We start from the raw sequence: 26544 nt of genomic DNA, 5'->3' as shown, positions 1-26544 counted from the left end.
TTACAGCTCATTCTATAAATGCTGCCTAAACTTCCCATCAGTGTTTTCTGAAATCTAAGAAATTAACAGAACTGCATGTGTCTTTGGTCTGAATTGAGTTTTTCCCCCCTTTTAATTTCCAGGCATACAATGCAAAAACAAAAAGCTTTGAGGACCCACCTTATCACGCCCGTAGTTCTGGAAATAAAGGGAAGGGGAAAGGGAAAGGGAAAGGTAAGTGATTAATTGCTAAATGATTTAAATCTTTGGTGTGTTGCCCAAGATCAGCAATATCTTTCCTGTGGAGCAAAATAAGATGCTAAACCAGTCAGTGAAAATCTTGCAGAACGAAGAACTTGGATTTTGATAGGCTTTTGAGAGCAGTTGCTCATTTCTGGCACCCAGAAACTTAGAAAGTTCATTTTTATCCCTAAGTCATACAAATACCGAGAGGAATAGTTGCAGGCATATTAGGTCCTGTTTGGTTCATTAATTGTAAACAAGTTTTATTGTTGCTGATAGAATCTACTCAGCAATAGCATCGACTTGTTTGCAATTAAGCTATTATAGACTTAGCTAATATTGCTAATATTTACTTTCCTGTTTACCATTAAGCTTTCATAGACTAGATATTTAATGTTTTTAAGTAGCCCTGAAAGAGATTTAAAAAAATATAACCCTGTTATGCTTACTTTGGAGACAAGGCAGCATTTCTTTATGCAAAAGGCACATGTGGACATACTGTTCCCTCCTCGTGCAGGTAAGAGCAAAGGGAAATCTTCAGGAGCATCTGAATACAGCGAGTCTGAAGCTGCTGCGATGAAGCCCCCGAAACTTCGAAGTCTGGATGTTTTCTCTGGTTGTGGAGGCTTGTCAGAAGGGTTCCACCAAGCAGGCAAGGCAGTTTGGAAGGATGGTTGGGTGCATGGGAAAGGACCGTGAGCGTATGACTTTTATAGCCAAAAAAGTAAAGCCAGCAAGGGTTTCCAGCCCTGTTTTATGGGATGGAAAGAATTTTTTGTGTACTTTTGAAGCTTGGAAGCAAACCATCTAATATGAATTCTTGTTCGGTTTTCATCATCATGACGTCTTCAGGAGTCTCGGACACTCTGTGGGCCATTGAGATGTGGGAACCAGCTGCGCAGGCCTTCCGTCTGAACAATCCAAGCACCACCGTGTTCACTGAGGATTGCAATGTCCTGCTTAAGCTTGTAATGTCGGGTGAGAAGACTAACTCCCTGGGCCAGAAACTGCCACAGAAGGGAGATGTGGAGATGCTCTGTGGTGGGCCCCCTTGCCAAGGCTTCAGTGGGATGAACCGCTTCAATTCTCGCACCTACTCAAAGTTCAAGAACTCTCTGGTTGTTTCCTTCCTCAGGTGATTGAAGTCAACGGTTGCATTTTCTCAACTCCCCTTAAGCCAGTCCTTATCCTATTCCACATACCACCTCCCAGCCTGTTGCTTTCCAGCTGTGGTGGAACCACAACTCACGGGGATAAGGTTGGGCAAAGCTGCTGTAGGCTGGTCTCTAAATCAGGACTACAGTTTAACAGAATAGTAGAAACATAGGCTGTGACGGTGGATGCTGAATCTGCATGTATTACAATGGCAAAGATAACTTGTAATGTGCCCTCCAGAAATGTTGTATCCTGTGAGCAACGATGGGTTTAGATACTGGGAAATATTGTCCTGTAGAACTAGAGGATACCAGCATGGGAAAATAGCCATTCAAGAGAACGCATGAAATCAGATCTATGTTGGGTTCTCTTGGGCTAGTGGAAGGCTTGTTGGGATAGGGACTGGGTCTTTTGCCACAAGTTCTTGAGCAAGGACTGTGTATCTGCTGTTGGGATCAAGAGAGAGCGCAGCTGACCCTCAGTGCCCTTATCTTCTGCAGTTACTGCGACTACTACAGGCCAAGATTCTTCCTCCTTGAGAATGTCAGGAACTTTGTCTCATTCAAGCGTTCTATGGTGCTAAAGCTCACCCTGCGGTGCCTTGTCCGGATGGGTTACCAGTGCACTTTTGGAGTGCTGCAGGTATGATAGTCAGCCCTTTTTCTTTTTTAACTGAGGCTAGGATTGCACTGAACCATATTTGTGTGCTTTGCAGAGTCACCTGAAAGCAAAGATTCCACTGGATAGAGTCACTACCTGTATTTTCTCTATAATATACTGATTCTTAGGTAGATAACTTTCATGTATCTGGACAATGCCAAGTTGAGAAAGCTGATCTAGGAAATTTCTGGTTGTTGTCATGATTTCTCAAGTCAATCTTGACTCCAGATGATCGCAGATCCATGCAGTTTTCTTGGCAAAATTTTGGAAATGTTTGGTGGGACCTTTCTCCAAGATGTTTTTCAACTTTCCAATCTAAAGTTTGTGAGAGACTGCCAGCCACCTAATTGGCTTTTATGTCTAAGGGAGAACTAGAACTGTCCCTGCTTCTAAACTAGAATTTTCAACCACTCTACAGACTGGCATTCAAGCAATTTTTAGGGGTTGGTTTACCGACTGTGTGTTCAAGTATAAGAAGCTGCAAAAGATAAGCTAAAGAAAGCTGATTCCATTGCCTGGTTATGTCTCCCCTGAGACACCTGGCTGTTGTCTGTTAACAGTATTTAGTCTGTTCTGCTCTTTGTGTGAGATTCCTTTCCCCATGTAGCATGTACATCACAGTCTTTTTGACATCAGATGAAGATAATTTCTGCTTTCCCAGAGTGGACTGGAATTTTGACGCGTCAGTGTTTTCCTTTTTTTACTAGTATTTTATGGAACTAGGAATAGATGTTAGCGTACTAATTTAGTACAAAATATTAGAAAAGGCTGGTTTGTTAAGAAAAACACATCCTCTTCCTCAAATACCTTATTTTCTCCTCCCTCAATTCTTCTCTCCCTCCTTCATCTAGGCTGGGCAGTATGGAGTAGCTCAGACACGCAGGAGAGCAATTGTGTTGGCTGCAGCTCCTGGAGAGAAACTCCCCTTGTTTCCTGAACCCCTACATGTTTTTGCTCCCCGAGCCTGCCAGCTCAGCGTGGTGGTGGATGATAAGAAGTTTGTTAGCAATATAACAAGGTAATTGCCAGCTCCCAGATCTAGCTTGTGTTGCTTTCATTGGGGGCTGGAGAATGGGGCCAACCGTCTTACAAGAAAAGGAAGTGCATAGCTATGGTCGTATTTTTCATCCAAATGAAAGACTATCCTGAATAGCGGAGAGTCCCAACCTATCTGGAAAGCTTTTGTGATGTTATGGAATTGCGTCATACTTTAGAAAAAGAGGAGAATCCAGTAGCATTCAGCCTTTAAGTTATGTTCTTTCAATGTACTCTAGGACTTATTCGGGCCCATTCCGAACCATCACGGTCCGAGACACTATGTCTGACCTTCCTGAAATCAGGAATGGAGCGTCAGCACTTGAAATCTCCTACAATGGAGAGCCACAATCCTGGTTCCAGAGGCAAATTCGGGGTTCCCAGTATCAGCCCATCCTCAGAGATCATATCTGCAAGGTATCTACTCTTACAATGTTTATCTGGTTTGCTGGGGCAGGGTAGGTGGGAATGAGGCATCTTTAACATAGTGGGCTGGAAGCAGAATTTCCTAAAATCAAGGTCTGTTTGAAGCAACAGTCATTTGCATCCAGGAAGCCCAAGGAAAAAAGTTCCGATCTTTAGCTATAGAGAAGTAATTCTGTTCCAGAACTTGGAAAATTGCATAGAACGAGGTGCCAAGAGCAATGATTATCTGTGCAAAACTTAGGAAAACTGTTTTACTGAATAATCCCATATTAGTCTGCAGTCCATCACCTGCTGGGTGGCAGAAAAACCATCTTCACCCTAATCTACAAGAAAAATTGTAGGAAAACTTCCAGTTTTATTACATACATGGGAACAAAATAATCATTGGGCAGTTTCTCCTCTCCCCCCACCCACCCCCCAAAATACTACCAGGTATCTTGTGTTGTCCCTCCCTTTCCCCCCCTCCTTAAAAATGTAATCGCATTTGTGCTCATCTGGGAAATGCACTAGAGTAGTGCAGGGGTGGGATACGACAGGGTTAACTACCGGTTCGGGATTTACGAGCTTCCCTGCACGCTGTGAGCCGCATGCCTGTAAATCGTCATCAGCATGCTGCGTGCGGAGACGCAGCCTTTGAAACAGCCCTCTTTTCCTGCTTTTTTAACTGCAGCTGTGCCTCGTTCGGCAGCTGAAGTTGAAAAATCAGGAAATAAAGGTCAGGTAAGAGCCCGGGAGGGCAGGTGGGCAAAAACATAGGACCGGTTCTATGTCTGCTGCTCTTCAGAGCTACCGGTTCTACAGAGGTGGACAGAACCGGTAGAAACCCACCCCTGGAGTAGTGCATTTATTATATAGTCAGACATAGGCAATCCATACTCAACAGAGGTAGGAAGGGGGCATCCCAAGTGCTAAGGGTAACTCTTGCTTTGTCTTACCAGGATATGAGTGCATTGGTAGCTGCAAGGATGAGGCACATCCCACTGGCCCCAGGTTCCGATTGGCGTGATCTGCCCAACATTGAAGTGCGCCTTTCTGATGGCATAACCACCCGCAAGCTACGCTATACGCACCATGATAAGAAAAATGGGCGGAGCAGCACAGGATCTCTGCGGGGGGTCTGCTCCTGCGCTGAAGGTACAACATCTGGCTTTTCTCGTTAGAAAGGATGGTTTGACAGGTCATCCAAAGAATACAGCCATTAGCTCTTCAAAATAGAATAATACTTTAAGCCAGTCTTAAAAAGAATCCAAATGGTCAGAATCCCACTGGATCTCTATGTTCTCCCATGCAACTTTGTGAAATCTAGATCTATGGATTCTACTGACCCTTTTCTGGTCAACACAAATTTAGAAGGATCTCATCAGGACATCCATTTGCTTGAAAAGAGGCTATTAATCCTAGCATACTTTTTCTTGCTAAGAAGCATAGTGTAGCCAAAATGAAGTACCACTCAGTGAGAACAGAGAGGGAGATCCTTACTTCCCGAATCATTATCCTTTCACGTTCTTGCTACATTTCAATTTGGTTCTATTTTGCACCTGATCTAACAAGTCTGGGGAAGTTTTTTGAAGCAATGGGAATCAGTTGGTGTTTGACTTAGATTTATCTGGGATTTTTTAGACTTATCTGGTTTGCACCTGCAATTCCCTCTGCTCCTTCCTTCAGCTTGGGTGTGGGAAAAGTTCCCTAGTGCTAGTAGTCCTACTCCTGCTTCTGATGCAGCAAAGGAGACCGAAATGTCAAAGGAAATCCCCAGCCATCCTTTCAGTGAAAAGTAAGCCGAATCCTATTCCATCTCTTTCAGGCAAGGCATGTGACCCTGCAGACCGGCAGTTCAACACCTTGATCCCTTGGTGTCTGCCTCACACGGGGAACCGGCACAACCATTGGGCAGGCTTGTATGGAAGGCTAGAATGGGACGGATTCTTCAGCACGACAGTCACCAACCCTGAGCCCATGGGGAAACAGGTAAGGGAAGGGAAGGGGCCTGGAAGGAGCCCAGCGGCTCATCATCCTATTGATGTTCCAATGTATTCCCTATCCATGTACTTTCTTGCTTGTAGCTTCTCTGGCTTTATAGGGAGGCTATATTGAATGCTATTAAGAAAGGCAGAAATCACCAGCATTTAATGGTTGTTGCCGACATTTGGACTTTAAGGGGAAAATGGCAGAACTGTTAAGGAACTTTGCGTTGTGCATCAGTTGAGTCCTTTCATGGATCATGAGGCCCTGTGTGCTCAGTCAGGCCATGGTGATCCGGTGCTTGGACTACTGCAATACACTTGCAATGGGGCTATCCTTGAAGAGTATTCAGAAACTACAGCTGGAACAGAACGCAGCAGTGCAGATGCTTTTAGGGGCCCCTAGATTCATCCATGTAACATCACTGTTGCCTGAACTGCATTGGTTGCCGATTTGGTTCCAGGTCCAATTCAAGTTATTGTTTAAAGTTCTTTTTGGCGTGTGTCCAAACTACCTTAGGGACTGTCTCATCCTAATGGGATTGGCCTACCTCATCTGGCCCAGAAAAAGAGACATGCTTCAGATCCCGTCTGGAATTTTAGTTGGCAAGGTCCAGAAGAACCTTTTCTACTGTGCTGCCCACCTATGCAAGATCATGCCCCTTGAGATGAGTACCCCCCTCCCGAGCCTCTGAGAGGGCCTGAAAACCTACTTCTGTCAACAGGCCTGGGGCCCCAATGGGAGTGTCCCATTCTTTTTCATCTCTGGGTGGTTTACAGCATGAAACGTTAAAATCATAACAGATTAATATTTCTAAAACAATAAAAATATTGAAGTCCCAATCCAGGTAGTTCCCCCCCTCCCCCCCAGGTGGGGAAAAACTCCCACCTCCATCCTGCTTACATAGTGGTCACTTTTTATTCAGTTTGTTGTTAATTCTAATGTTTTAACTTTTCATGTTCAGTATTTTAATGCTTTTAATATTCTAATTGTTTTCTATAAAGCTTGCTTTTCTAATGGGCTGAGTGCAGTTAGCAGATGATACAGTATTTCTGTGCTTGAGAAATAAGTGATCCATATTCATTGTGCAGCAGCCTTGTTGGGTGACTCAACCATAGCTCCCAATATAGTAGTTAACTACATCTCAACACAAGGCTGCCAGTGACTCTGCTCTCCTTTTTCCAGGGCCGTGTGCTTCATCCTGAACAGCACAGAGTAGTGAGTGTGCGAGAATGTGCACGGTCCCAGGGATTCCCTGATACTTACAGGCTCTTTGGAAATGTACTGGACAAGCACAGGCAGGTAAGTGGCTGCAGAGCCTTCCTAGAGGAGATTTCTGTACGTAAATGTTCACTTGAGCTTGTTAGAATACGAACACACTCTTGTTTTGTTGCTTTTCTCATAATAACATTTGAAGAAGACCACTTTCCTCCTGTAGCAATTTTGAGAATGATTTTCTATTATTGTTTGTAGTTGTTTGCAAGTTAGCACTAGAAAATAACCTTGGGGAAAAATAATAAATACAGGATTTTCTTCTAGGGATAAACTCCGTTTCAATTGGCTGAACATAATATTTTCTTAGACACCTCAAAAATGGGAAAAGATCCTTAGCTGGATGATAACTTTATTAAGATGAACCAACAGTGCAGAATTCTTCATTAGGAAACACCTAAAAACAGAGAATAGAAAAAAGTACAAAAGTGGCTTTTTGGATCAATTGACAATGGTTTTATATGAAAGAAGCAACTATCAATGCGTTCCTCAAGGATGAATACATTTGCCAGGGGAAATGTATAAATGACAGTGTGCCAACTCTTCATCCTTGCTTGTGTTCTGTTTGTGCAGGTGGGAAACGCAGTCCCTCCACCTCTGGCAAAAGCCATCGGGCTAGAGGTCAAACTGTGTGTGTTGGCAAAAATGAAAGAGGATGCCACAGGTATGTTATTGGAATGTTGTTGAGCTTATTTGAAAAGGGCCATTTGATTTCTGTATTTCAGGAGCTCAAATAGTTTTATACCTGCTGTGCACTAGGTAGCACAACTCAATCTGGTCTTTGGTAAATTAGGATTGTAGTTCTTTTGTGCACCCTATGGAGTACTCCAGATAGAACGACTAACTGAACTTTGTCCAAAGTTTGTTTCATATCTTAGGAGGGTTGGCATGTTGCCCTTCTTCTGAAATACCTTAACAGTTTTAAAGTACTGCAGGTACAAAGACGCACTTGGGAAGTCTGTAGGCAGGAAGCCATTTTCTTTCCAACCCAGAAGAGAGTAAGAAGCTTGGTCCGTTGCTTTCAGAGGACTGTATGCCTTGTACATGAAAGCTTTAATGTTTTCTGAATATCTAGCTGTTTTGTTTCTTTACAGATGCCATCAAACAGGAAAAGATGGACACTTCAAATTAATTTGTAAATTGCCCATCTGCTGCACCTCAGCTCCAGCACCTGAACACCCAAACATGCACTGATAATTTTTAATGTTCTGTTATTTTCCTGGTTTATTTTCTTACCTCTGGACACACTGAAAATTGTTGGAGGTTTTGGTTTGTTCAGGGTTTTGGGTTTTTTTTTGTTTTTTTGTGCGTGTATGTGTTTTGTCTCTCTCCTTTAAAGCCTGTATTTGTGAACAGTGTTTGTCTACTTGGTTGACATTCAGAAACTGTTTCAATGTTCCCACTGCCATTCTCAAATGATCAACTGTGCAGTGCCTATCCATGTGTGTAAGTGTGTGTGTGTGCGTGTGTGTATGAGTTGGAGGAGTGGAGAATGTTTTTATTATGCATTGTATTGAAAACTAATCAGCCACTTTATACAAGTGGAAATAATACTTTATGTAGTTTTTATATGTTGTAATATTTCTTCAAATAAATCTCCTATAAATTATTAGAGGGCCATTGTTGATTTTTTTTCAAATGAAGTCGCTATTAATCCTGCAGAAAATTGATAATGGGATGCAGGAAATTGATAGTGGAATCTTAGCCTCAAAGAAAATTGCACAATTGGAGTCTGAGAAAATCCAAGCACCTTTATCCCATAGAAACTTAGCATTGCAGCTGTTGCACAGCTGTCTCTGGATGTAATAAGAGCAGAAAAATAATTATAGTTTGCCATTCTTATTGCCATGAATGCATTTTGTTCTTCTGTTACTGCTATTTTTTAAATCACATGTAGATGTGGGCATACAGTAAATTGGATAGAAAAAGGGGTGTTTAGACATTCCTTAGCAAACAATCCCAAGGTTTTACATGGTTTTAGAAGTTAAATACAGCTTTTTTTCAAACATTTGAATGCATTTGAAAAAATTCTAAAACCAAACTCTAAAGTTTCTTAACTGGCCACAGGAAATGTTTTGGAAACCAGCATTTCCTCAACAGCTGTTACAGAGTACAGGTTGGAAAGATGTCCCGTGCCTGCCACATTTACAGTTTTCTTATTTTGAGTCTGGTAAACAACTGTACCTAATAATAGGTCTGCATTCTGAATTGCCCATTCCATTGAATGGCTTATGTTTTTATGGGCTGATCTCACTGTCTGATCCAGTATAAAAACAGCTAGGTGTGGAAGACCAGAATATTTGGGCTGTCTGAATATCAAGGGGAATGATGTTCCCTGGGGCAGGGACTTGAAGAGAGAAAGCACACCCCTTGGATCCCACTAGATGCCATGGTTTATGGAAGAGACTCAAGCAGGTAGATCTGATTGATCAAACCGTGTGGTCATTAAATGAGACGTAAAGGGCTGCATCTTGCAACTTCCCCATTTATTTTGCTTGTCAGAAGCTTGCTAGGATGGTTACAGGTGGAGATCATGTTACCCTGGAAAATTCCAACTGCTATAAAGGAGCTGGTTGCCAAATGCCCAGATCACAATCAGGTTACCCCAGGGATGCTATGCGGTGTGATGATCGGTTGTAAGTCACTTTTTCAGTGCTATTATAATTTCAAATGAATGGTTATAAGTTGAGGATTACCTGTAATGGTTTCAAACCACTCTGGACCCCATCTTAGTTTCAAAGGAAACTGCACAACTGGAGTCTGAGGAAATCTTTATCCCATAGAGACTTAGCATTGCAGCTGTTGCACAACTGTCTCTGGATGTAATAAGAGGAGAAAAATAATTAGAGTTTGTCACTCTTACTGCCATGAGGTAGTTTTTAAGAAAGGATCCTATTCCTTTTTTAATCAGATTCGCTCTGTTTTCCTTCAATGGCAATCAAGTGTCTTCTTCCACCTCATCTAGAGCTCCAAAGGATTCTCTGGGATCTATGGACAGAGAGAGTCCACACAGACACAATATGATCAAGACCATAACTGCCCCCTCTTTCCAAGCAGCAATGACAATTTCATATAAAGTATACACCAGAGTTTTAATAACCTCAAGTTCTTTTTAAAACCTAACAGCATCCATCAAATATATGGGATAGACCTATGTAACAGATACTTCTACCCTGCAGCAAGAAGTGATTGTAACCACAACAAGGGATAAGATAGTGATATCTCCCAATTCCAAATCTTCCACTGCTCTGAGAAAAAAAAGATCTGATATGTGTAATGGTTTGGTATAATGGTTAAGGCACCAACTAGAAACCAGAAGACATGAGTTCTTATTAAAACTTAGGCACATAGCCAGCTGGGTGACTTTGGGTCAGTTGCTGTCTCAACCCTAGGGGATAGGTAATGTCAAATCAGTTCTGAAATGTTGCCAAGAAAACTGCAGAGACTTTTCTAAGTAGTCACCAGAACTCAACTGACTCAAAGGCACCCCCACCCCAAAAGTGAGACCATTACTCTAAATTGGGCCCATAAATACTATGGGTCAGGTTCAAGTTTTGTGGCAGCCATGAACTCCTGAGCCATGTCTGAATCTATGCCCAGAGAAGGCAGCTTAAAGTTATTCCCTATTACTAGTTTTGGAAACTCCAGTGTCCTGAAGAACTCCGGTAGGAATGCTGCTATGAAGTAGGAAGGCTGATACAATAGCAATAGTCCCATACATTTCCAGGATCTAATCTCACCAGTAGATTCTGATAACCAGTATCCATGGAGCCGCATTTCTGAAAGCCACTATCCTTTTGGTTGCATCCTCAAAATCCAAGGCATGTTTCTGAAAAAAGAATCACCCCTCTGTGTTCAACCAGATTTTAGCAATGCACTCTCATGGCATTGGAGTTAAGCATAGGGGGCTGGAGAGTGGAACTAGGATTACTGAAATATAGTTTTATGCATCTTGTTGAGTCAGCTTAATCTTTGCATACTCATTAAACTACAACTGGTTAGGTCTGCACAATATAGAAAACCCTAACCCAGGGTTAATGTACCAAATGCACCCACCTGGCTAAATCAAAACTAAATTGCATTATGATTAAGTTCTGTGTGAATCCAGTAACATATACCTCCTTCCTCAGGAACCAAAGATGAGCATTGGGTGAATGTTAAACTCATATAGAGGATTATGTAGTTCAGTGGTAATGCCAAAATTTTCTGAATAAGTCCTAGTGGATTTAGTATGTTCTTTCAATCACATGGGGCAAAATAGTATGTGCTGGCTGGAAATAAATACCATGCAAAAATATCGGTGCAGGGGAACTAATATTTTGAGTGATTGTCAGAACTGAAGTGGTACATCTTCTGATAGCAAATGGAAACTGCTACAGAGGGGAGAGAAACCTCACTGAATAGCTATTGGTTTTTTGTTTTTGTAAAGTAGAATGGCATCCAAATATGAAGCCTATAATCTTCTCTCCTGTTACGTGTCAGAATTGTCACGTTTAGGCGAAGAGCAGCACAATTCCGCTTGTGTCGAGCGGCAGAACTACATCTCCCAGGATGCCTCATGTCTCTTACGGCGCTCTATTGTGCGTCACGCTTATGCGTCGCAACACCCACTTCCTACCCCGGAGTCAGGCCTGAGTTGTTCGGATCATTTCCATCGGCGACGATGCCGACCGGCGACTACGAGTAAGAAAAGCGGGGGGCAGGGGAGGTTGGTAGGGGTTGTAACGGGAAGGGGGCACGTGCTTCGTGGGCACGAACGAGAGAGGGGAGGCACCGGGGAAGGCGCACACGTGTCGTCGACGGTTATCCGAAAGGCATGCAGACGCGCCCAGAAGCCCCGTGTATGGGTGTGAATTCACACACGCACACGTAGGTGCATCCGGCGTATTCTTGCTTTCCTTGCATGGAAAGCTGGGATGCGAACTCTCGACCGAGCCGACCCTCCACTCCTCGGGCGCCATTGCGCAGCTGTCGGGGAAGAACTTTCTTCCGCCTCGTTTTGAAGGCAGTATCCGCGCTGAACGTTTCCCCGAACACTTTTTGCGGTTGTCACTTCAGTAATCTAAACCCAAATGAAAGGGAGGGCGAAGAAGGCAGCGACGTAAAAGCCTGCCATGAATTCCCACCGGTGTACCCTGGGTAGGAAGTGCAGCCCTTGAGTTGGGAAAACGGGGTGAAGCGCCGAGCCTGACCCCGTTTTCATTGTGGGGAGCTAAACTTTTGCCTGGGGTGGTTCCACTTCGTTTGTGGGGTAGTGGTTCGTGGGATCACCAGAAAAACGCAGCAACCTCCCTGTTCTAATGTAGGAACTAAAGTGGAAGCCTCTTTCCAACCCAACTAGTTTTCCCACCACCCCCATACATAATGGAGCCCAAAATTTATGTTGCTAAGTGAGACATTGGTTAAGTGAGTTTTGCCCCATTTTATAACTTCTCACCACATTTGTTAAGTGAAATGGTATCAGAAATGGTGTAGGGTCTCCCACTTGGGGGGGGTGTTGGACTAAATGACTTATAAGGTCCCTTCCAACTCTGATTATCTGTTAAAACTCTGAATCACTGCAGTTCTAAAATTCGTAACACGGTTGTTAAGTGAATCTGGTTTCCCCATTGATTTTACTTGTCAGAAGGTTGCAAAAGGGGATCACATGACACTGTAATCATCATAAATGTGAGTCAGTTCTCAAGTATCCAAATGTAAATCACGGGACGGGGGTGGGGGGGGATGCTGCAACAGTTATATGTGTGAAAAATGGTCCTAAGTCACTTTTTTCAATGCCGTTGTAACTTCAAACAATCACTTAGTGACCTGTTGTAAGTCAAAGACTACCTGTATACTGTTTTACACAATAGCATAATCTCCACATGTAAGTTATAGATAGCCCATCCCAAATTATGCACTGAAAAGTGTTTTTGTACAATGTACAGGTAGTCTTTGACTTGCAATCGTTGATTTAGTGACTAAAGTTGCAATGGCATTGAAAAAAGTGAATTATCACTGTTTTTCACATTTACCACCATTGCAGCATCCCCATGGGTCACATGATCAAAATTCAGGCACTTGGCAACTGACTGATATTTAGGACTGTTGCAGTGTTCTGAGCTCATGCGATCCCTTTTGTGACCTTTTCACAATCAAAAGTCAATAGGAAAGCCAGATTCACTTAACAGCCGTGTTACTAATTTAATAACTGCAGTGATTCACTTAATAACTGTGGCAAGAAAGGTTGTAAAATGAGGGAAAATTCACTTAATTTTTTCACTTAGCAACTGAAATTTTGGTCTCAATTGTGGTCATAAGTTGAGAAATACCTGTATTGGCGTCTGATCTGAATAAGATGAGTTTTCTGAAATAAGAAAACAAGTGCAATGGAGGATAGAAAACTTAAGTGGTAATTGTATGAATGAATTGGAGGATATGGAAGCTGCCATTTCAGAAGATCCACTGATAGTGGTTTATATTATTGTTACTAGATTTTTATCCCACCTTTTTATAGGTCAATGTGGTGAATATACCTTAACACTCCTGTATCCTATTTTTCCTCAGAACAAAACCCCTGTGAATTAGGTTGAGTTGAGTTGAGAGTGGCCCAAAGTCACCAAACTGGCTTTCTTATGGCTAAGGCGGGACTGGAATTCACATCCCGAGTTCTAGGCTAGTGTTTAAACCACTACAGCAAACTGGCTCTCTATGATGGAATTATAGTTTGAGGACAAATGGAATAGGCTTGGGAGGCACAACACATGACTCTGGAATTAGGAAAATTTAGTAGATGGTGGTGGAGATGTTTTTTGAGCAAAACTTTGGTGTCTTGGCCTGAACATAAACTCACCAGGTGGTAAAACTAATCCAGGACTTTAACCCTACATTTTATAACTTGCTTTCAGCTGGTTGGCATCTCCACCAAAAATATAGCAAAAGAGAAAACATCTGCTCACCAAAATAGATATTTTGATTAAACTTCTAAAAAATATTTAAATCTGGAATTATTTTACTACAGGTTAAAGTATGATTGGAAATAAAACTATTTCTTGCTACCCAAAAAAGGAAGTGTGCCTTTGATGGAAACGATTTAGAATAGAATCCAAAGCATATTGTAATATTGTGTAATAGCTAAGTATTACATATGAGAGACCAGTTCTAGAATTATGAAATTGAAGGAGGACACATATATTTATGGGATCTGAGAATAGTTAATTAGTTAGTTAGTTTACTTTATTGTCATTGCACCTCATACAATGAAATCAAACATCATTTTCAGTGCACATCATGACCATGAAAATAAACACAAATACACATCCTTCACACTCCACACATTGAATTGAAAACCCCAACACCACACCAACACTGCACTATACAGTAGAATTCAACAGAGTTACTGTCCTGGGATAGAAGCTGTTTTTCAGCCTATTTGTCCTTGTTTTTATTATTTTTTACCGTCTGCCAGATGGTAATAGGTTAGGTACCTAACTTTATATTTTTCTCTCTTTTAGCTCCAAGCCCAGTTGGGCAGATCAAGTGGAAGAAGAAGGAGATGATGGTGAGAGATTGATGTGCATTTAATTGGCTCTTTGCTTAGCATGTTTGTTTGTTTCCATGGTGGATTTTATCTCACAATATTTCCATCTGTCCCTTTTGAACTCTTATGTCCATATCTCAGGAAGAAGCAATGTGAAGAAAACCTCTCTAGTATTAATTTCTTTTGGAAGCTACCTGATTTTGTTTATCAAGTTACACAAATCTCAGTGTTTGTCAGTCCTTTATAACTTCAGTCTCCTTGCATATTTCCATTATTATTGTGGGTGTTTTGGGTTTTTTTTGTACATTTGCATTTGCATTGTGTAGACAGTTTTTATTTATTTTTTTTATTTTATCCTTATTTTATTCCCTAACAACATTGTAAGGCTGATATTGATATTTTCTTTCTGGATAAGTTAAATTGACAAACAATATGTTCCATTCATTGGATAACAGTGAAGTTGAACAGTAGGAAACACTAGCTCAAATACACATTTAGTCCTGAAATATGCAGGATTAAATGACTACATTTTGGGCTTTTAAAATATTGTAGCACTGTATATTGCTATTTACTTAGAGTATTACGCTATTTATTTTGAATGAATCTTATTTTGCTTCCATATTGATAAATCTTTGACCATCTAATTTTGCTGTAACAGAAAACTTTGTGCGCATATAACAGCTGGCCTCTCTATATTTTCCACCACAGATAAATGTATTACCAGTGACCTGCTCAAAGATATTCCCCTGACAGACGTGTTGAGTGGAAATGGAGGTGTAAGCGTGACCATCGAGCCAGAACTTGTAAAAGGAGGTAGGAGCTACATTTGTATCTATCTGAATGTCGGGAGGAAGCAAAGCACGAAATGTCTCCAGTTCCCCCCCAGTGCAAACCTTTGTAACTTCCGACACTCCTTTTTCAGAGCCCCTCCCACCTCCCAAAGAAGTTGTGAATGGAAACATAAAGACAGTGACTGAGTACAGAGAAGAAGAAGATGGCCGTAAGGTGAAGGTGAGTGGAGTGCACGATTGAGGAGTGTCTCCTTTCTCTTCCTCGCTCCAGGTCTCCCAGTCGTCTGTCTCTTGATTCACTGTTTGCTATTTAGAAGGGCCTGGGGCAGTGACCCCCATTTTCATGGCTAGTTGCCTTTCTTTAGTGAAGAGGAGAAATTCTCCTTCATATGCTACATTTTTTTATTGTCTGGTGCAAACAAATTATCCTTGCTTGCTCCTTATTCTCTCCTGGCTTGAAGATGCTGAGGCTTTTTCACCTTTTCCCTCTTTCCTTTCCTTGTGGTCCTGTTTTGCAGACTCAGAGAAGTAGGCTTTGGAGTACAGGCTACTAATACCTGAAGCTTAGCTTAGTATGGTGAAACGGAAGAAACTCATATGCAGAATTATTGACGATCCTACAGATTGTTTGTTTTCCCCCTCTAATTCCCACCTGAACACTTTGTGATCAGTTGCTGTCCTTTCACAGATCATCCGCACCTTTAGAATTGAGACGCGAAAGGCCTCCAAGGCTGTGGCAAGGCGAAAGGTGAGTCCCCTGACAGGTGAACATGGCTTTTGCTTCCTGGATTCTTCGGGATGGAGTGCTAAAATGCAAATTAAGTGAGCCACACCCAATGTTATGACCCTTTTTTTTTTGCCGTGTTTGTTAAGTGAGCCACTGGAGTTAAGTGAATCAAATGGTTGTTAAAAGAACCTGGTGTCTCCAGTTGATTTTGTTTATTGGAAAACAGCTGGGAAGGTTGCAAATGGTGATCGCATGATCCCAGGACATTGCAGCCTTCATAAATACCTGATGTGCCCAAAGGTTGATCACAGGATCATGGGGATGCTGCAGTGGTTGTTAAGTGCGCTAAATGGTGGGAAGTCACTTTTTTCAATGCTACTGTAACTTTTTTTTCTTGTAAAAATTTTATTTCAGTTTTCCACATGTTAAAAACATCTTTTTTAGTGAACAGCATGATTCCAGGTTTTCACATTTCCATACAAACATGACGTTGATTACACATTCATCTTTCACATTTAAATTTGTATCTTCTCATTACTTTACATATTTTCTATTAGTTTTCTCAAATACTTTCCTCAAGCTTATTTTATTCAGTTCAGTTCATAACCTATTTCTTTTAACTTTAAACAGTTCTCATATCTTCATATTCGTTGTACTTTATACTTTTATCTGTCAGGTTTGCAATTTCATCGCCTATTCTTATTTCATTATTTCAAAAACTCCCATCTCAGTTTAAACATTTCAATAAAAAGTTCCCCTTACAGTTATTAATGTAGAGTGTGCCACCTCTATAGGGTGTATTTGGGGTGTTTTCATATTAGTCTGCTTTGCTTATTTTCTGTATAAATAGTTTGATTTCAGTGCTCTCACTCAGTTACAGACCACTTGCTCTGAAAATTGAATCTGCTTGCTGAGGAATCAAGAATGTGGATCTTTCAAGTTCTTTCATGGTGCAACCGTGTTTCCCCGAAAATAAGACCTGGCCTTATATTTGGGGGGCTTATTTTGGGGGAATGTATCTCTCCCTCCTCCCCAATGTACAGGAGACGCGCAGGGGACAGAAGGCCACGTGGGGCATTGGGATCGCCTCCCCCTGCCTTGCCTCTGACCGGCTGCTGGAATTGCTGCAACTGCTGCTGCTAGCCTTGCGGGGGCCCTTAACCCTCCTGGCTGCGCTGCTCTTGGCTTCCCTGCTGGCTGCTTCTGCCTGGCGCGGAGTGAGTCAGCCCAGATCTACGACCTCCAGAGCACCCCCACCGCCATTGGTCTACCAGGGCCCCAGCACTGCAGGGCACTGCAACTCTCGTGCTGTCTGTCAAGGCAGGTGTGGGGCTACCCATGGCTGCCTTCATCCTCTACCTCATCTGTGGCTGCTCTGCTGCCACCACCTTGCTTTCTGCCCGGCCTGGCCAGCAGCCCAGTGCTACCGCCATGAGATGAAGTGAGGCAGGTGGCGAGGGAGTAGGCCTGCCTCCCTCCACCTTGACAACATCCACTAAAGCCGCATAGGGGAGGGGAGGGGTGCACCGCCCAACCTGCAGGATGCATGGGACAGCTCCAACAGAAGGTACCGTAGTGGAGGCTGCTGGGTAGCAACTTGGGCTTGCCAGCAGGCTGGGCAGAAGACATGACATCAAGAGGTGAACCCATGAAGTAGCAGAGGTTGCAGGTGAGGTTGAGCCCGAAGGCGGCCATGGGCAGCCCCACGCCTGCCTCGCACAGCCACCACAAGAGCCGTAAGTGCCCACCTAGGCCAGGGCCCAAAGAGCGCCAGGCTCAGCCTGTAGCCCAACACCTGCATTACTGAGTATGCGTGCAGCCAGCACTTAGCAGCCTGAAGGCAACGGATGAGGTGGCTTGGCTCCACAGGTGTCCAATGGCGAAGGGGATCTGGCAGGCCAGCAGCGAGAGGGGCTGACTTGCCCCGTGCCAGGCAGGAGCAGCCCAATAGGATAGCTGCGCAGCCAGGAGGGCGAAGAGCCCCCGCAAGGCCAATAGCTGCAGCAGGCCCAGCAGCCGGACAGAGGCACCGAGGGGGGGGGGGGGAGGCAATCCCGATGTGCCACACAGTCTGCCACGTCCCCACTTTGGGCAAATAGGTAATTGGGCCAAGATTGACACCCGATTTAATGGAGGCAGGTGATTCCGATGCAGGGCGGCACCAGGAGCAGGCAAAGGCATGGGTGGGGAGGTGATCCCAACCCACCGCAGGGCCTTCTACCTCGTCATAGGAGCAGCCTGGCCTGAGCAAGACCCAAGCTCCAGGCCTGGTGGAGCGCAAACCCTATTTGGGTGATTTACACATCTGTTGTGCCCACCCACTCCGCCCCACTGTCTCTGCTTGCCTGCAGCTGTTGCTGGATACCATCAGCCCCCACCGCTCACTGCCTCCTGTGCTGGCCACACCTACCCACCCCTTGCCTGGACTGATGATGATCTTCACTAGGGCTTATTTTGGGGGTAGGGACATTATCTTCTGAAAGATCAGACTAGGCCTTATTTTCGGGATAGGTCTTGGTTTTTTGGAAAACAGTTTCTTCCAGGTTTTCAGGATCACCAACGAGGGAGAAAACATTATTCAAGTTTTTGTTCTTCTCCTTAGAACTGGAAGAAATTTGGCAATTCTGAATTCGATGCCCCTGGCCCAAATGTGGCTACTACTACTGTGAGCGATGATGTCTTTATGACTTTCATAACCAGCAAGGAGGTGAGTGGTGGCATGCAGAACATCCGTAATTTTGTCATTATTTTTTCCTGGAATTCTGGCAGTTGCCGTTGCACTATCTCTCGAGAATGGCAGGTGGCATTCAAAATTAGTGGATGGATGGTTAGGGAAAGGGATGCATTCCTTTTGCATTGTTCCACAGAGGTTGCGTACTAGCTATGCTTTTTCACGCTTTGTGAAAAAGATCAGGAGACATTTGCCTGGATTGAGGAGAGGGGGAAAAGAGTCAGAGAAGCTTTTACTCATTCCTCTATGCCTGCCATCATTTCCCTTTTCCAGGACTTGAATTGCACGGAGGAGGAAGACCCTATGAACAAGCTAAAAGGGCAGAAGATTGTGTCATGCCGTATCTGCAAGGGCGATCACTGGACCACTCGCTGCCCTTATAAGGACACACTGGGGCCCATGCAGAAGGAACTAGCTGAGCAGCTGGGTCTTTCCACAGGCGAAAAGGAGAAACTCCCGGGAGGTGAGAGCTGGAAAGGTCAGGGACAGTGGAGGGCAGCTGTGCTCGACCTTATGCTTAAGCCACAGTTTGTTTCCAGAACCAGAGCCTGCTCCGGCTCAGCAGAGCAAAACTGGGAAGTACGTCCCACCCAGCCTGAGAGATGGAGCCAGTCGCAGAGGGGAATCCATGCAGCCAAATCGCAGAGGTGAGTTTCCGCAAAGGGAAGTTGGCTCTGCATCTGCTGCGTCTTTAACAGCGGCATGTTTGGGCGTCTGCACCACCACCCACTCCTTCCACTTCTGCCAGCAAGTCATCCCTTTGCCTTTTGACTCCCACCCATAGCCGATGACAATGCCACCATCCGTGTCACCAACCTGTCTGAGGACACCCGGGAGACTGACCTTCAAGAACTCTTTCGTCCGTTTGGATCCATCTCCCGCATTTACCTGGCCAAGGACAAAACGACTGGTCAATCCAAGGTAAGGGGAGGATGGATAAGCGGGGGTGGGAGAAATAAAACGCACTTTCCACAGGCGAAAAGGAGAAACTCCCTGGAGGGTGAGAGTTGGAAAGGTCAGCAATGTTCTCTCCCTTGCTTGCTTCTTAAACGTTCTTCCTGTTGCTTTCCCTCAGGGCTTTGCCTTCATCAGCTTCCACCGCCGTGAGGATGCTGCCAGGGCTATTGCAGGCGTGTCTGGCTTTGGCTATGATCACCTGATCCTGAATGTGGAATGGGCCAAGTAAGTAAATGCCTGGTGCCTTGAGGACATTTGCCCTTAGTTTGCACTTTTAAAACCTCTCTGCAGAAACAAGTGAGTTTTTCAAAGTTAGTTTGTATTTATGCTTGGCCCAGCAGTCCATTGCCCTTCAAAATTTAGGACAACAGCACCCCATTCTTTTATTGGGAAATTTCTCCTGTCCAGCTTTTGCAGAGAGTCATGGAAACTACTGCAAAACAGTGTCTGTGTCACTCCTCATATCCCAAGATAGCATCTACAGGGCTCTAGAATTAAATAAAAAAATACATGTTTAAAAATATAGCAAAGATGGAAAGATCAAAATATCATTAGATTTTAAGTAAGACTGTCCACATTCTCGGAATATTCAGTCTTTTCCTTTAAAGGACAGGGGCATCCATATCATCTCTCACTTGTGGATTACAAATACATCTTAAAAGGGGGATTAGAAAACTCCAAGGTTTTCTCAAGTGGCCTCTTAATTGCATGGATTTTTTTTTTTTCTGCAAAATTAATTTGATGCTGCTGTGATCCGCTTGCCCTCTTCTCAGGGCATGTTTCTGCCCTTGCCAAAGATAGAAAGTAACTTTAATTTGTTGAAAATTATTCATTTCAGTGAGTCTTATATTTTCAGTATTTTTTTTTCATCAGAGATCAAGCTAAAATGCTTTTCTTTCCCCACAGACCTTCCACCAACTGAAGCCTTCTGACCTGACTTTGTTTTTGGCTTTGGAAATGATCAAGTTCTGTTGTTAACTGGAGATACTAGTCTCTAATAAAAATGCATTGCAGCCTTGTATGTTGTTGTGTCACTTGTATCATGGTAAAGAAAGTCCAGTTAAGGTAAAATACAATTCTTGAATCCCCAGCCTTATTAATAGCTGAAAATCCCTTTTTACTCCTTATCTATAAAATAGGATCTGGTTTATTTTATTTGCTGCATATGTTAATAAATACTGCCTTGGATGAACAGCTCGTACACTGCTTAACAATGTAGGATTGCAGTTGTATTAGTTTGTTGCAGACAATCAACAATCCCCCCCCACACACACACACACAAATTAGTAAGCAACTTCTTAAAGATTGCAGTGCCATGTCCTCCTAAAATAATCAATGAATGCCCCACCTTCCAGGGGACAAAATTAATGATTTCATCAGAGTAAGGATTGAGCAAGTAATAAATTATTAATAATTGCAATTTAATCAATGTAACACGAGGCTATGATGGAGAAGGTACAGATTTTGCAGAACGTGGAAAGGAAAATAGAAAGTTATACAGAGTTATGAAATGAGTGTCTCCACTTTGCACGCATTCAGCATCAGACTGTTGCTATTGAGTTGGGTTGCATAAATAATGACCCCTTACGACATACTGATCACATTGCATGGCAATCCAAAACCAAAAACCAATTGGACTGAGCTGTAAGATCAATAGATGGAGCTGTTGCTCATCAGATTTGCTTGCTATTTGTTTTGTTTTATTTGTGCCTTTAAGTCAGTGATGATTCCTGATGACTTCCTGGACAAGTCCCTGCAGTATTTTTGGCAAGATTTCAAAACTGGTTTTTCATTGTCTGCTTCGAAGGGCTGAGAGTGTGACTGAACTAAGGCTTTGAGTTTAAGAAGGGTCTGGTTTCTAATTGGTACCTTAACCATGATATAAAACTGACTTTCATTCTTTTAAAACAAAGTTCAGTGTGAAGAAACAGGACCAGGGTTGAGATGGTCATATGTCAGAATGACAGAGTTGTAAGGGACCTTGGGGGTTTCCTAGTCCAACTCAAGCAGGAAATCCTCTATCCAATTTCTTAAAAACCCCTCAGAACTTCTGGAGGCCAGTCGTTCCACTTACCAGCCACACTACAGTATTTCATTCAGAAGTTGGGCATGTGGTGCGTGAAGAAACCAACAAAAAAAAAATTCAGGCTGACGTGTGCAGTGAAAAAAATGACTTGTACAACTTGAAGAAGAAGAAATGGACAAAAGCCTAGAGAATGGAGCCAGATGTCCAGCCTTTTGATGAGAAGTAATAGATGGCCATAGGAAGCTAGGAGAAGGCCTAGAAGAAGTCACTGATAGCAAAGTTGAAGGAGTAGGCAGGGCCTACATTCCACTTGCCTTCAAAAGCCCCAATGCAGACGACTGTGATGCCATTCCCAGCAGTAGCCAGAAAGGATTTGTATTAACAGGATGAGCCAGGTTTGTTCCTGGAAGGAGCGTAAATCATTCTGACAAAAATCAATTCTATTTCCCCACTTTGCTCGTCTGATTGTGTTCGCATATCCTGATAATCCCATGGGTTTCTAAGCAAATACTATCCAGATAGGCCTTGTTTAGCAACACAACTGGGACCGGCAAATGGTCATCAAGCAAAATGGTTGCTAGGTTAAAAATGCTTATGATCTTCAGCTTTCTTTTGCATTAAAGACCTGTTAAAGGTCCTAAATGCAAGGATTGGATTCAAAGTTCCTGTTTCATCACCATTGAAACTGTGAAGTGTTCCCAAATGAGGCAGTCGCTAAATGAGTGGCTTAGAATGTATGGTTAAAATCTTTGCTAGGCAAAGTACAGCAACAATATCTGACCTATAATAATGATTAGCAGCCACTTTTAATTCCCCTCTGGCAGTTAGAATATTGTATTTACAATTTTCAACCCTGTTTTATTCCCATGTAAACCGTGGGGGAACTACAAAAAATGCAGTACATATTAGAAAGTATATAGAAAACCTTGGACTGTAGTGGAACAAATGGGCAAAGGCTTGACTCCCCCGAGGGTTGTTTCTCAGATAATGGGATATCTTTTTCAGTAAAGCTTTGGTCTCGTGTTGCTTGTGAGCAGTTCAGGGGGCACCGGCTCAAGGACTGGACTACAGAGGCCTTGTTCACAGCACAGGATTCAGATAATTTCAACGCTGAATTCATAATGGATTTTTATGTAAGGGGGAAAATACTTTTAACTGACATGAGGATTTGCAAAGCTAACACAGAAGTTTTGATTCCTGTGGTATTAAAAATATTTTTATAAAACGTATGTGGCTTAGAACAATGAAAATAATACAGAAACTAAATAATAAAACAAAGGATGCACATTGTATAATTTTATAAGAAGCTTCCCACCCACCCTAATGCAAACCCCGGGAGAGGTGCCATATTTAAAAGAGCTTTTTAAGTGAGCTTCAAATAGCTCATCTGGAGAGAGGTTATTCCAGCAGGCAGACATAGTGACCAAGAAAGTCTGTTTTCTGAGTAAGGAAAGCCCTTTCTAGGGCACAGTGACAGGAGCATGTTTCATATGTTACAGCCAAGCTGCATTGACATCCAACTGCCTTCTGAGACCAATTCAATGATTTGGTGTTACATGTACAGTATATTCATGTAGAGCTAAGCCGCCTCCTGCTTAGAACAGGTTCCTCCATATATTGCTACCCAGGAGCTACATACTTGGCAGTACTTTTTGTGTAAACTGGCCCAGCAAGAAATTCACTTAGGACTCACCTGAGGATATTTCACCTTGTCAGTCTAGGCACCAAAGCACCAAAAGGCAAAACAAGAAACAATGGATGGAAACTAAACAAGGAGAGAAGCAACATAAAACTAAGGAGAAATTTCCTAACAGGGAGAACAATTAACCCAGTGGAAAGGCTTACCTTCAGAAGTTGTGGGTGTTCCAACACTGGAGGTTTGTAAGAAGAGATTGGACAACCATTTGTCTAAAATGATATAGGGTCTCCTGTTTGAGCAGAGGGTTGGACTAGAGGACCTCCAAGATCCTTTCCAACTCTTGTTACTCTGTATAATGTTCTGTAACAATCTCATTCTTTCAGTGTTATCATTTGTTCTCCACAACTACCTTTTCAGACATCTGTTCTAGAATCTTGCAAGATGGTTATCAGTGAAAAATACACATTTCCTAGATACAATCGTATTTCTTTCATGTGGTTTTGGTAAGGCTGAAAGAACTAAGTAAAGTGTATTTTAATCCCGATCTACCTTAGCCACAATCTCTCCCTCATTAGTTTTTGGCATCCAACCTTTTGAGAATGTTCTGAAGTATTTTTCTCCTTTAAAAAAATGTTCAAAATGCATGTCTTAACAAACAATATACACCTAAAGAACAAAAGTAAAAAACTGTCAGATTCACCCAACCTTTAGGTTTCCTTCCTTCCTTCCCTTCTTTCCTTCTTCAACATTATCAGAGGCATGGGAAGTATTTCATAGAAGGCTTCAGAAAATGATAAATGTACTCCAGAACTTGTGTGAGTGCAACATTTCCCTGTGACTCATTAACACAGTGGTTTCCTTTCACTCCAAAGCATAGGCACATAATTTACCTCAGCCTGCAAAGCACTGCATTATACTTTGGGATCATTTTCTTATCCGAAGCATTTGGTCCGGAGAAGAAGGGTTGACAATCACACGGAATAGAATATGATCCCAGAGTTGGATGAACAGCCCTGCACAACTGCCTGGCCTTTCATCCCAGCTGCTCTCTGAGTTCCATTGTTGAATTACTCCGTTTGGGTTTCAGATAATTAATCATAACCTTTAAAGGAACAGTTAAACCCCTGCATCTCATTCTGCCAAAGGACGATTATGCTAAAGTGCTCTTGCCAACTCTTCCAAAATAGCTGGGACATTGAGATCGTCCTGCCTGTAAAGCCTGCCCTGACAAATCTTGTTACTATTTTAGCTGCTACCACCATCACTCAGAAAAGTTTGCACTATTGATTTACCTGGAGCAAGCTGGTGCACAGGATTGGCACACATTTTCCAAGTACCTGGGAATGCAGAAAGCCTACAAGAAAGTGTTTTCCAGTCATCGTTTTTGGAAACAGTGAGATCTGCTTAACTTTCCCCCACTTTAAACAGGTTGGAATTTTACTTCCACAGGTGCCAGCATTTGGCAAGCATTGATCCAGGACAATGCTGATCTAGGAGCACCTGAAAAAAATCAATTATATCCTGACCTATTTCGCACTTTTGCAAAGCCTCTCACAACAGTCTTTAAACAACTAAGAGTTGTGTGAGGAATTGCCTCCCCTTTCATCCTGCAATCTGATTCAGTATCAAACATGTTGTGGCCCAAACCTAGCTCTCTTAGGACAACCAAATCACTTAGAGATACAGATACATTAGATGAAAACAGTAAAACAGTACATACCAAACTCCCAGCAAAGCATTGGCAGCTTGCTGAGAGCCTTGTTGAAAAGGAGAACCACAACTTAAACACCTTTGGCCTACTACATTTCAAAGTCAAGACAAAGGAAAAAGGCAGACACAGTGGAAATTACAGCCTGACGTTGGGATGTTTCGATAAACCCATCTGGATGAAATTATTATTTATCCCTTCCTACTAAATCATCCTGCTAGTTATTCTATGACCCCATAGATCTGGTAGTAATGCAGTTCACATGTGTATGTGTTGGAAGAAATATCCATCTGGTTCAGTTCCAAGCTGGGAGAAAAGCACTGGAAACAACATGGAGGCTGATTGGAAGGTAAGGTTTATTGATGAAGCAGAACCACCGGGGTTTGTGGTTCTAGTGCAGCTGACAAAATGGAGTTGAGAGTCGGTGATTTTTATACCTTCTTTGGGCTTTTTATTTGAGCTTCCTGTTCCTATGCAAGAACATGTCCTCTAATATTCTATTGGCTGTTGTCAAATTCCTATGGGGATCATGTAGGGGTTATGTAGGGGTCATAGCTGGCTCTATAGGCAAAAGAAGAAATGCAAATCCTAGGTGCTTGCCTGAGTTAATTTGGTTGAAGTTTGGACTGTGCTTGTCTGAGTTAATTTGGTTGAAGTTTGGACTGCTCTGGGGAGGGGTGCAAGAAGGGGCTTGTGTTCTGAAAGGTAGTTGGGTAATTCCTATTGTGGCTAATGACTTTTGTGGTGCGTTGGATCTTGGGTGAAGGGGTGCTTCTAATCCTACCACACTGCCTTTGTTAATTATGCTGCAAGGAGTTTCAAACTATCCTGTCTTGAATAGATTTCTGCCTACAGTGTTTGCTTTGCTTATGAATAGAGCTATCTAGATACTCGTCTTCCTCTTTCAATAAGCTCTTAAGTGCTGGCATCTGTTGTGGGCTATTAAGAAAGACTTGGGTGCCGCTTCCTGCTTCTAAAACTATGGTTATCTGTTTCTCCTTTAGGGAAATATAATATTTTTCCTTTTTAAATATTTCCCAAAATATTTCATTCTTCGGAGGGGGGGCTTCCCATATATGGAGGGAATACTTTTACCACCATAGGACAAATGGTACTTGACTTGTGCCTATTAGTCAGATGCCATGTTATATCTGTCGGTGAGCATGTCAAACATCTGTTCATTCTTTCCTGGCATAATATTAAATGTTAACAAGTCTGCTCGGAGGGCCTGCCTTCACATTCCACTAATTGCAGCAGAAATATGCCTCATTAGCTGTGTTTCATGTCCTCAAAATGCCACCTTTGCTCATCTGTAGCCCTCACAGCAACAGCCCAATTAATCTTTAACTAGGCCACTTTTAAAATAGCATTCACTCTTCTCCCAGTACAAGCCTTGCTGTGCAATCTACGATGCCTCATTGACGATGTTGGTGATGAATGATGTACAGAGACTGGCATTTTCCTAGCTCCCACTGACTATTTGAGGCTACTGTAGGCATGTCCCCTCTTCCCTGGGCCTTGCTCTGCAGGAACATTCTTGCTTCAGCTTTAGATTAGAGTAATAACCTGCCTGATCACCCACCACAGTTATAATGTTGGGATGTAGGATGGACAAGATACTCAACATTCCCACCACCTCCATCATGGAGATGAACAATATATGCTTATCAGTGGTGGGATTCATTTTTTTTTTACTATCGGTTCTGTGGGCGTG

General features: G+C 42.8%; 2 protein-coding genes across 2 annotated transcripts in view; both read left to right on the top strand.

Annotated features, from left to right (window-relative positions):
- Positions 1-8341, top strand: part of DNMT1 (DNA methyltransferase 1) — a 39581-nt gene extending 31240 nt beyond the window's left edge. The window contains exons 24-34 of the mRNA XM_026711299.2: positions 123-213; positions 740-874; positions 1075-1357; positions 1878-2019; positions 2889-3055; positions 3312-3489; positions 4437-4632; positions 5303-5466; positions 6646-6762; positions 7306-7396; positions 7827-8341. Of these exons, the coding sequence (XP_026567084.1) occupies positions 123-213; positions 740-874; positions 1075-1357; positions 1878-2019; positions 2889-3055; positions 3312-3489; positions 4437-4632; positions 5303-5466; positions 6646-6762; positions 7306-7396; positions 7827-7864 (1602 nt within the window). The 3' untranslated portion in view covers positions 7865-8341. The remainder of the gene's footprint in view (positions 1-122; positions 214-739; positions 875-1074; positions 1358-1877; positions 2020-2888; positions 3056-3311; positions 3490-4436; positions 4633-5302; positions 5467-6645; positions 6763-7305; positions 7397-7826) is intronic.
- Positions 8342-11261: 2920 nt separating this feature from the next.
- Positions 11262-20475, top strand: EIF3G (eukaryotic translation initiation factor 3 subunit G). Its single transcript, XM_026711493.2, has 11 exons — positions 11262-11415; positions 14226-14272; positions 14960-15064; positions 15174-15262; positions 15731-15790; positions 18372-18476; positions 18774-18963; positions 19040-19147; positions 19285-19421; positions 19576-19682; positions 20364-20475. Exons 1-11 carry the CDS (start codon positions 11291-11293, stop codon positions 20377-20379), a joined length of 1089 nt encoding a protein of 362 aa, XP_026567278.2. The 5' UTR covers positions 11262-11290; the 3' UTR covers positions 20380-20475.
- Positions 20476-26544: the final 6069 nt, after the last annotated feature.

Source organism: Pseudonaja textilis, chromosome 2 (genome assembly GCF_049901715.1).
Source record: "Pseudonaja textilis isolate UNSWEBS1 chromosome 2, rPseTex1.2, whole genome shotgun sequence".
NCBI classification, from domain to species: domain Eukaryota; kingdom Metazoa; phylum Chordata; class Lepidosauria; order Squamata; family Elapidae; genus Pseudonaja; species Pseudonaja textilis.
This window is presented reverse-complemented; position numbering and strand designations above follow the sequence as displayed.

Coding starts and splice junctions, on each gene's coding strand:
- EIF3G (XM_026711493.2), top strand. CDS start 11,291: ATGTCTCTTACGGCGCTCTATTGTGCGTCACGCTTATGCGTCGCAACA. Junction 15,263..15,730: donor AAGATGGCCGTAAGGTGAAG/GTGAGTGGAGTG, acceptor GTCCTTTCACAG/ATCATCCGCACCTTTAGAAT. Junction 19,148..19,284: donor CATGCAGCCAAATCGCAGAG/GTGAGTTTCCGC, acceptor TCCCACCCATAG/CCGATGACAATGCCACCATC.